At 38.2% G+C, this 11,662-nt stretch overlaps 2 protein-coding genes across 2 annotated transcripts; both read right to left on the reverse strand.

The window, feature by feature from the left end:
• Positions 1–510: 510 nt before the first annotated feature.
• Positions 511–1,954, reverse strand: LOC126759029 (protein THEM6). The gene is made up of 3 exons (XM_050473568.1): positions 1,845–1,954; positions 1,163–1,302; positions 511–1,101 (listed from the first exon to the last, which is right to left on the reverse strand). Exons 2-3 carry the CDS (start codon positions 1,296–1,298, stop codon positions 656–658), a joined length of 582 nt encoding a protein of 193 aa, XP_050329525.1. The 5' UTR covers positions 1,299–1,302; positions 1,845–1,954; the 3' UTR covers positions 511–655.
• A 2,172-nt stretch (positions 1,955–4,126) lies between these two features.
• LOC126760432 (protein THEM6) lies at positions 4,127–11,245 on the reverse strand. The gene is made up of 3 exons (XM_050476054.1): positions 9,648–11,245; positions 4,896–5,110; positions 4,127–4,801 (listed from the first exon to the last, which is right to left on the reverse strand). Exons 1-3 carry the CDS (start codon positions 9,796–9,798, stop codon positions 4,457–4,459), a joined length of 711 nt encoding a protein of 236 aa, XP_050332011.1. The 5' UTR covers positions 9,799–11,245; the 3' UTR covers positions 4,127–4,456.
• Between the last annotated feature and the right edge of the window lie 417 nt (positions 11,246–11,662).

An 11,662-nucleotide genomic window follows, 5' to 3' on the forward strand; every position in this document is an offset into this window, starting at 1 on the left:
CAAACGTCTCTGTTGCAGATTTACCGAGTTTTACGCAGCGGAAGATATAGATGCAAGTTCTCATAAAAGATGCCAGGCTATAATAGACAACAAGCAAGTATTGAATAAGCGGCAGATTTATCAAAAAATGTATGTTCTATAATTAAAACGTCCTTTAGCACATATTTTTAGTTCTTTCCATTTACAAATAGTTCCTGATCTTAGTAATAGTCATGTGTGCTTGCATTTGCAATGCCCTTTTGAATATTCGTCCCTCATTACAGAATAATTGAAGCATTAATGGGCTATTTACATATCGCCAATTACATATTTGTACAAACACTTATAGTATAAAATGCATGCGCATACATAATATATGGTAAATACCTGTAAAGACGCATGCACATTTCCTCATAATTGCTCGAAGTCAAAGGTGTTTGTTAATTCAGCCGTACTTAACAAATTTTGGAACTTAAAAGCTTTATAAGCTCCGACTCTGAACTTTGCATGCCATTAAAAATATAAGGGAAATTGTTTTTATAATTAAAAACTTTATTTCGATATCACTGTCCACATTGTAAGTAATGGATCGTTAAAAAAGGTACAAAAATAAGCCTAAACACCCAAATAGTGAGTTTAAAAAACTAAGAAAGAGAGCACACTCTCCGCCTCACGCTCATTTATCCTTGCGCAGCTTCTGACTCGACAGCTCAATCGAGTCCAACCACAGTTTCAGCTCCGCCGGCATTTCCGGACGTGTTGCCGCTTCAGGGAAGGTCTTCATTATTTCGGTGACGTCACAATTGGTGATGCACTGCTTGGATAACGCCACAGCGCGCACAAAACCATCCGAGAGCGTGACAAATGATTGCTCCAAGTAAATAGCCTTCTCATCCCACCAAATCAGCTTTGTTTGAATCTTGTACGGATGGAAAATGGGTATGGTGCGGCGATAGCGCACACTCGAAGCGCCTTGGACGGCGCCACCTTTGCGCTCGCGCACTTGCTCATAGAGCCCGGTCAGCGCATAGAAGTGGAAACGTGCAAAGTCCAGCTCGCGCAGATAGCGCGCGTTGTTCATGTGCCGTATGAAGATGTCCACATCCTGTGAGGTGCAGAGGCCTATTTTTGCAAGTTTAACAAATATTGAATATGAAATATAAATATGTGTACTTGAACTTACCATAGATGGTTGTGGTATCAGTGACCTTGCGTTTACTCTGGAACAGGCGCCCGGCCAGCACAGTGAAAACGCAGCGAATGAAGTAGTTAACATCCCAGATGATGTAGAGTATGAGCAGTATAACTAGGAAAGACATCTCGCTGAAGAGAGATAAAATAGATGCAGCAATTATGAGCAAGCGAAAACACACAACTACAAACTTAGATGTGTTATGTGTGCACACAACAGTTGGAGTATGTCGCAATACATAACAACAGATAACCGTAAATAATGCACGCCTTAAATGGTGGCCACAACTCTTATGAAACGCAACAAAATTGCTTACTTTTCACATAGTAACTTGAAAAATTAAAAATTGTGTTTATTTTTTAATAAAATCAGCGGAAAATACAACCAAAATATTGTGTATATTCCGGCGCACTTTACTCTCAACATGCTTGCTCTTTGTTGTAATCACCTGTCTGAACTCCCAACTCAGCTGTTTGCATAAACATGCCGATTGCAGCAATACTTAATTAATCGATTTGACATTTGCCCCAAATTTATATTAATATTCGAAATTTATACGAATTCAATTCAAAAAGCTCGAATGAATGGATTGCAACACACGTCTAGTTCGCGTTGAAAAAAAGACATAAACACCTATACCTGCCAGTCTCTAAACTCATGAATACTGAATTACCTGATTTTTATGGTTCGTTGTTTTCTTCTTCACACGTCCGCTTTCCACAACACGCCAAAGCTAAGTGAATCGCTGAAAGTCTATAACAACAGCACTATATAGCACCAAGTAAGTCGAAAAGAAAAGTAAAAGTCCAGAGAGCGTGTAGTGAGTGTGCTCATCAGCTGTGTGCCCAACCGCCGGCTGCCATATGTACAAGTATGTACATATGTTTACTCGTTTTCTCTCATACAATACGAGCCAGTAAAGACTATTTTGTTGTAGCATTTTTGATGCAACCGGTTTCTTCATCAGCCCTTTAACTTTTTGATGAGTATGAATGGCGAGAAAGAGCATTTTTTACCATTCTCTACGTTGATGACTACCCTACTATCAGTATTGCAAATACTTAAAATATAAAAGTAGGCTTCGATCTAACTGAAGAAATGTAGTGAGTGAGTGATTCTCTACACCGTTAGGTTGCTGAAAATATAAGATAATATTACAACTATTTTATCTGTCATAAGCTTATAAATTGGAAAACGTACCAGTATTGAGCTGCCTCCAAAGGACGACAAAAGTTTTAATAAGCGTCTTCATGTTTCAGAGATATACTCAACAGTTGCTGGTTGAACTATTTCTGTTCAAAAATGTCTGTAATATACGAAATATCCTAGTCAGAATCTGGAGAAACCCACGGAATTGTAGGAAAGCAGGCGCTCAATCGATATTCAATCAGTTACATAGAACTATGTGCCATGAAATGAGTAGAGTATATATTTAGATGAGGATTTGTCTATGTACGAGTTTTGTCTTAAGATGCTTTTTCTTTTGCCAATGTTCACCTAAACAGCACTAAGTTTGTATTTGCTAAAATTAAAGATTGCCTAAGATATATTTTTATACTCTTGCAACCAGTTGCTACAGAGGAAATAGTTTTGTTCACCTAGCGATTGTACGTATCGCCTAAAACTAAGCGAGATAGATATAGGGTTATACTTGTATATAAGTTGAAATCCGGTTGACTGTCTGTCTGTCCGTGCGTCCGAGCAAGCTGTAACTTGAAAATTGATATTTCTTCATGAAACAAAAAAAAAAATTACGAGTTCGCAGATGGGCATAATCGGACCACTGCCACGCCCACAAATCGCTATCAGCCGAAAACATATAAAGTGCCATAACTAAGCACTGTTTTTAGATATAAAACTGTTATTTGATACAGGGGATCGCAGTTGCAAGGATCACCTGTAAACAAATAAAGCTACAATAACCAAATTCGCCACACATAAATATTTTTAGAACTTCTACCGACAGTGTGAAAATGGATTTAATCGGAAGATAACCCCGCTCACTCACCATGCAACAAAACTTCTAAAAACGCGATAAATCAATAACTAACCAGAGACAATACATTTTGCCTCTGAGATGGTATGAGTTGGTTTTATGGGAGCCGATGTAAAAATTGGACGATGGGTGTGGTACCACCCACTTTTTGGTGAAATCCATATCTTGGGACTTGACCGAGCGATTTCGACAATGCACGTTGCATTATTTTCATATTCTTATGTTACAATGCGAAAATTTGCGAAATCGGACTATAATCACGCCTACTTTCCATATAGCACAATTTTAAATTCCACTAGATTCTTCCACTTTCCAGAACACAAATAAAGAAGAAATTAATATAACGTGATGAAACTTTGCCCGAATAATGCCTTTAGTGTATGCCACTTAATGGCAAAAATTGTTCTAATCCAACAGAAAATGTTCAAGGCCCTAGGTACCGCATATTCGGAGCCTAGTCCCTATAGTTGACTTTTGATCCGAAATATGGGTCAATGTGTGAGATATATAATTAAAATTCAGGGATAAAATATTTCTGACAATGTTGTGTCTTTACGTTAGAAATAGGTTGAATCGAACAAATACTTCCTTTACTGCCCTATATACTTAATATGAAGATTTTCGAACTTCCGGGTGACTTTGCACCGCATATTTTGGCAATATGTGAGTTATCCCAATGAAAATAAGAGAGCGTGTTTTACTCATAACAGTGTATCTTTGTGCTTAAAATAGATAAATTTTAGTGAAAACTTGGCCTTTCCAATACATAAAAAATATAGTTTTTTAATAATAAGTATCCCATGTTCTTTTTAATACTATTATGAGTATGTAAAAAAAATTGTAGATGATAGGTTAAGGGATTTCAACATGAAAGCGTAACAAACAAACTCACATATTTATAACCTTAGTAAGTAAATAAGGACCCATCCCTTTTATCTTTCAAAATAAAACGCTCAGCATTATGTTCTACAAATTTACTTGTATTATTTTGCATACATTTACACATACAAGTAGTAAAGGTAGATTATATTAGAGATTGGCATACACAGCTACTTCGCTTTAGCGCTTCACATATAATTCGGCTATAAAAAAATAATTAACTAAAACTTAATTAAATATATTTCTTAATGAGCTCAAAAAATAAATAATTCTTTCATCTAGGCATATTCTTGCTATATAATAAGTGCAGTTACATATGTATCTATGTATGTATGTATGGGGTTTTACTCGAGTATTTAGACATTCATAATCATAAGCAAAGAGCTCGGTATTTCGTTCAACCGCAACTATCAGCAATTCGAGCGTAAATTTTTGCTTGACAAATCATTGTACTCAATCCACTTCTGTATCTCTGGCGGCACATCGGGTTTCAACTTGACGCGCGTCTGCCCGTTCTCGGCCACATCCAGATTTGTTGTGGTCACCGCACTATTGTCCAGGCTCACTGTGGAGCTCACCGTGTTGTGCGACGCTTGCAGTTGCATACTTTTGGGTGCCAGCAGGTCATTCATCACCTCCTCCGCGGAGCAATCGACAATGCGTTGCCGGCAAATTGCAATGGCGTGCACAAATTGATCGGAGGGCCGCACGAAACGATGCTCCATGTAAACGGATTGATCGTCCCAGTAGATGATCTGCAAAAAAGAAGTGAGAGGATAAGCAGCGTTACAAAAAAGTTTGAATTTTAGGGTAATATTATTATTTTTTTGCTCTATAGGTTGTACTCACGCGCGATTGTATGTGAAAACGGTGATATGGTCTGATAAATCGCCGATAACGTATGGTGGCTGCCCCCTGAAAAACGGACCCACCCTTCCGTTTTATGGTGCGGTACAAATCTGTGCGCTCGTAGAAATCCACGCGGGCAAAATCCAGTTCGCGCAAATAGCGCGCATTGTTCATGTGATAGAGCAGCCAATCGATGTCGTTGGTGAGGCAGAGACCTACGTAAAAATTAAAAATTATTTTCTGTTAATAAGATAATATCGAATACATGGTGAAAATAAATGCGTCAGTTGACATTTTAGTGGCTCGGTGTTTCGAAAATAGTTATAGACTTTAAAAATTTAGATGTTAAACTTTTTTTATCTTAAATTTTATTTCTCAGAATTTCTTCTAAAGGGGTTTTCAATAACAAGAGTTTTAAATAAAACAAAAACGGTTTGGAATATCAATGAAACTCTTTATTCCTGTAATAGTACATTACCATATACCATACTATATGAAACTCGATTTCTTTCGCATGTCCACCACGGGAACTCAATTTTCGACGATTTTCAATCATAAATCAGCCGATATTGTTGCAATTTGAGGTTCGATATTCGTACGAAGTTCATCAGTCGCTTCTTGGCATAGACCATAGACTTGACGTAGCTCCACAGGAAATAATCTAAAGGTGCCAAATCGCACGACCGAGGCAGCCAATTGACTGGGCCATTTCGTGAGATAATACGTTCACCAAACTTGGTTCGATTGTGACATTCGCTGTGTGGGTTGTAGCGCCGTCCTGTTGAAACCACATGTTGTCCAAGTCCATATCATTCAATTCGAGCCAACAATAATCGGTTATCATTGAGCGGTAGCGATTCCCCTTCACAGTAACGTGGCAGTCATGATCATCACGGAAGAAGTACGGCACAATGACGCGGACGGCCCATAAGCCGCGCCAAACCGTAATTTTATCGAAGTAGATGTGGATTGTTGCCTGACCAATAACGCATATTTTGCTTATTAACGAAGCCAGAAATGAGCCTCATTGCTGAAGATGATTTTTAGATGAAATTTTCAAGTTGTTGCTCAGTCCAATTCACGAACATACGACGATTCTGATGGTCAAGCGGCTTCAGGTTTTGCGTCAACTTGATCTTATAAGAATGTAGGTCAAGATCTTTTCACAAAATTCGCCACAACGACGTAACAGAGATGCCCAAAGCTTGAGAACCAATATTCTCGACACTACGCGTACTTCTTTGTCTACTTTTGTAGCGTCCTTATTGAAAACCCCGTTATTTTATTAAAAACAATAAAAAACGTTGACTTCGGTAGCACCAAAGGTGAAATATCAGATATTGTAGCGTTGTCTTAGAAAGTCATATTTGCCAAATTTTATAAGGATACCTTGTCAAATAAAAAAGTTTTCCAACCAAGGCATTCCATCGACCAGTTTATATAGCAGCTATATGCTATAGTAGTCTGATATAAAAAATTTCTTCATATATTATAGCGTTGTCTCCGAAATTAATATATGCAAAATTTGGTAAAGATATCTCATCAAATACAAAAGATTTTCACACAAACTTGATTCCGATTGTTCAGTTTGTGTGGCAGCAATATGCTATAGTGATCGGATCTAAACAATTTCTTCGGACATCGCATTTTTGCCTTAGACAATACAAATTTTTGGAGAGAAATGCACATGTGCAAGATTTCAGATCGGTTTCTCAACAATTATTATATTAAGTGAATCCCTAATATTACGTATACGCATAGTAGTCTCGAACAAATCATCATTTCAGCAAGTGAAGAGTTACGTATACGCAGTGTAAGCACCAAGTCCCTACAGACATTTTTGCACAATTTCTATGCCTTCCTAGCTCTTAAAAGTAACAGTCGTGCATACAAATGTATTGTACTTGAATACTAATGCAACGCGATTGGTGTCAATAATAACATTTATTCATAAATTTACATTCCTTCAACGGCATTACCTTGAACTTGGCTAAACTAATCACTTAAATGAGTAATAGGATGCCTCATTCGCAGGGTTACGACTCGCGCGGTGCGCTGCTCGCCACCAAAGCTTATTGCGATAATAAATGTCAACGTCGAAGTGGCTGAGAAATATTCACTCCAAGGCACACAGACACACACACGCACAAAGCATACATAGATTAATGTAGATATGGTTTTGATGGAGAAATGGCGAACACTTTCGTTTATTACACAAACATAGAAAATGAAAAGTGAAACCTCCGAAAGTATAGAATGTTTTTGCTATTGCTTAGCAAACGCAAATGGAAGTCGAGTAGAGAATAGCGCCATGCAAGAAACGCATACGAATGTGATATTCTCACCCTGCTGAAAAGTTTTTTAGAAATATGTATTTACCAAATATAATGGCTGTTGATACTCACTAGAAGATTCATTAATCTTTATACTCAGTTATTTTCTAATGTAATATTAAACACTAGAATATTTATTATTTGCAATTTTATAGATATTATAGACCAGTAACAGTCATGCATAATATTTCCAAATTAAAATTTGCCTATAGGCCCCTTTGAGAATGCAAACAATGGCAAATAATGCTCGTAATGGCGCTTACGTAAGCGCAAGTGCACGTGTCAATCACATGTGGCAACCGCAGCTGAAATACCGAAAGTGTCTAGTATACATTCTTTAACGGCACTTTGCAACAAATGTGCCTAGTGCATAGCTTCCATCAGAACATTTTCATTTCCATGTTTTCTACGCTAATTCCACTAGTTTTGAGAACAAAAATGTATCGTTAAATATGTATGTTTGTTCCGTTGTTTAAGCGCAAATAAGTCAAGAATTTCAACGGCAACAATGAAAGTATCTTATAACAAGTTCTAGGGTGTTCGAGGTCAGATTTATGGCATATCTTCAGTTATTCTAACTTTTAAATAATACGCTTTTGTAATACTTTATACTTATATATTCAAAGCAAAATTTTCGTACTCCAAACGAAGAATCAGAAGATTTCCGACCAATTCAGGTCTCCATGATACTAATATACTTCTTTAAACTTCAGTTCTGGTCCACAGGTTTTATAATAATTTTCAACTTTTCAATTGAATTCTTTATTGGCGTAGACCGCGCTTACGTGATCAGTCATTCTTCCTTTTCACTGTTTGGCGCCACTTGAGAGATTCCAAGTGTAGCCAGGTCCTTCTCTGCCTAGTCTTTCCTACATAGTGGGTACTGCATCGAATACTCTCAGAGCTGGAGTGTTTTCATCCTTTCGGACGACATGACTTAGCCGCCGTTGTACATCTCATACTGCTCATCGCTCCATCGACTGCGGTATTCATAAATCATCATAAATCTACGGCAGAAGCTTTATAAGAATAGACTGACTTAGAGTTTGGTCTTTGTTCGTCCAGAAAGGAATTTACTTCTCAATTGCCTACTCAGTCAGGAATAGCAACTGCTGGCAAGAGTTATTCTGCGTTGGATTTCGAGGCGGACATTGTTTTTGGTGTTAATTAATGCTGATTCCAAGTTAGGTGAAATTTTCTACGGCTTCGAGAAGTTATGACTGTCAACAGTGACGTGGAAGCCAAGTCGCGAGTGCGACGGCTGTTTGTTTGATAACAGGAGACCCATTTGCTTCGCTTCCTTATCCAGTCTAACAGAACTAACAGCGTACGCCACAGCTGTACACTTTTATAAAAGATTGTACCTGCACGATTAAACCCTACAGCTCGAATTATTTCCTCCAAGAGTAGGTTGAAGTAGTCGCACGACAAGGAGTCGCCTTGTATAAAAACTCGTTTGGTATCGATCAGTTCGGAAAGGTCCTACCCGATCTTGACTAACCTTTTGGTATTGCTCAACGCCAGTTACACAGGATACCAAATTCAGACATAGCAGCATAAAGGCTGCTCCCTTTCTTATTGTCAAAAGCTGCTTTGAAATCGACGAAGTGGTGGTGTGTGTCGATCCTTTTGGGATAGAGTTATGTGTAGAAGTTCGCGCTAGTGAGAAAGGTTCTCTGAGCGCCATTCACTTGGGCCATACATATGGCTCAAGCAGCTCACGACTTCCAGTCTTAGACCAAGTTTAGAATAAACTCACTATCGTGCAGTACGTGGATCCTTGTACGAGAACTATGATAGTAAGGTCGGTCTTCCTACATTTTTTCCGGCAGCAGAAGCGAACCTCGCTTTTTCTTCTTTCGTCCGGTTGGCATTGCAGTTTAGTCTGTCATTGACTTTGACCGCCGCTTTATATATAGCTTTCGCGTTCAACTCCTCCTTGCTGGGTTTTGTCCTGGGTCTGGTCTTCAATGCCGAACCAGCACCCTTAGCGCCCCCACCAGGTACCAAATTACATTCTACTCCCCCAGTCTCGTAAGCAAGACCAAGTTATATAGGGATATATACCTCTGCTTTAGCTAGACGCCGCCTGCCTTCATCGCCCAGACCTGATCTAAGAAGTAAACCAGTTGCCAAGCCGAAACGGTGATGGCAGCGATGTCCATTGCCCAGTCTGCACCCCCGTGGAGGAGATTTTCCGGTGTAAAAATCTCGGACCAAAACTTAGTCAACACCTAGTCGTAATATATAACTATACTATCTTATGTTCTGCTCCTCTTTTCGGTATATACTTGCAAATTAAGTAAATGAACGGCTTCCCAAATTCTTTTTATAATAAATATTCGGCTGACCACGAACATAGCCCTAACTTGCTTGACATTTTTACAATAAATATTTGGTGTTTTTCAGCAAAACTCACCGCCAACTGTGGTCGTCTCCAAAATATGGCACTTTCGCTTGACGAAGCGCGCCAGAATCACACAAAGGCACATTCGCAGGAAGTAATGAAGTTCGAAGAGGGCATAGAGCACCAGCCCAGTAATCAGCAAGCAACACCACCAAGGCAGCATAATCGGAAGCGTATAAGTTTACCACCAATATATAACTATATATATGTATATGCACTTATATATGAGTGGATGTGTGTGTGTGTTTAAATAAGCCGAACTTGCGTGCTAAAACCGGCACCGGAACCAACTCGAAGGAGCAACAAATTTTATTTGATCGGCTGCCTTTCCATGTGCTAGCGTGACAAGCGAGCAGTTGCACTACAGCATTTTATGTTGTTATTGTTGTTACTTTTAATTGCGGTTGGCTTATGTATAATTAGCTGCACTAATATGGATTCGAAACTGTAATTACTCTATGCATTGCAGTGGCTTCGTTGCACAATCAAAAAGGATTCACGGCTCCACCAAAGGGTGACTCTGACGGTGTAGGTTTAATTTAGTTTTTTTTTTTTTTGTTTTTTGTTTTTTCGAGTGTGTTTTGTACTTTGTGTAAGTTTTGCCGTATAATTTCAATTAATTAAAATAATTATTTGCTAAAATATTTTCTTTTATAATTTCGTTTGTTTTTGCTTTTTGGCATTTGGTGGGAGATTAACAAGTGTAAGTTCAATTTACCGTTAGTGAAATCTACATTTTAATTATTTTTTTTCACTACTGTTGTGCCACTTTACCAGGACTTTGAATTTTCCACTTTCTTATTCTTTAGACTTCAAAATATCATTTGATTGTTTTTGTTTTTTTATTCTCTTTACTGTCAATTTGTTTGCCTTTTCTTTCGCGCTTATCAAAAGTGGGTCATGATCCTTTTCATTTCAGTGTCATCTTGACGCTTAGTGGAAGCGGAAGAGCGCACACTTACAACACACGCTTATGTAAACATAACTGTATATATGTAAGTAAGTGTAAGCACACTTAGTCACTCAGTTTACTACAATTGCTCTATATTACTTGTTTCTGCTAGTTGCCACTGCCACTTCCTCGAAGCCTTATTCACACCCGACAGGTCAGGTGATGTTGCAAGCAATGTTATGCATATGTGTGTGAAATTGTTAGTGTAGAAGTTGTACGAATTCAAATTTAATAATTGTTGCCGTTTTTGTGCATCACACTGCCATAGTTCTTGCTTTATTTTGTGTACACAATGAAATTCTTCTACTCACATACCTACGTATGTATGCATTTTTGTGTGTATACACTTTTAAGGAGTGCTAATAATTGATATATTGACCGAAAAACTTTGTATACAATAATTTGCGGAAGTGCTTGCTCGCTTTTGCATATTTCTTATTTGCAGAAAGTTTCTCACTTTACACGCCTAAAAGCACACAACGAAATGTGACAAACAAAAAACTTTCGTCGACGTCAATTTCACCACCACTAAATACCAATTTGGGGGTCTGCATATGCATAATAAGTACTAAGTATTTAATTCTAGAAATTCTCTACGATTTTCACTTATTTCTGAAGCGCAGCATTTCGTGGCAACAACTAAATAACTACTAAGCAATTTGAGGCCGAAAAAATGTTGGGCCCTCAGGATTATTATTGTGAAAATTTTGACATTTTCTCTGCTCTTTGTAAGCGTCTGCGCATTAGTGAGACGAAAGAGCGTGCAACACGTGGGAGACTTGTACTGTAGCAACAATAACAATAACAAAATACAAACGTTTTTTTTATTGTGAAAGGAAAAGGCGGAACTAACCGAGAAAGCTGATAATAAAAGATGTTGTGATTTCTTAGCCGAGTGGAGACGCAGTGAACGACAAAAGTGCTGAATGACTAACCTACCACAAGGCTGCGTATACAAACATGTATATAGTTTGTAGATATGTTCGCACTACATTACGTCGCTTCTAAAACATCATCAGAGGTGGCTCAGCATGCGACTAAAGATTTCATCAATTTTTGATAAAGCATTTTTGGC

Source organism: Bactrocera neohumeralis, chromosome 5 (genome assembly GCF_024586455.1).
Source record: "Bactrocera neohumeralis isolate Rockhampton chromosome 5, APGP_CSIRO_Bneo_wtdbg2-racon-allhic-juicebox.fasta_v2, whole genome shotgun sequence".
Taxonomy (NCBI): domain Eukaryota; kingdom Metazoa; phylum Arthropoda; class Insecta; order Diptera; family Tephritidae; genus Bactrocera; species Bactrocera neohumeralis.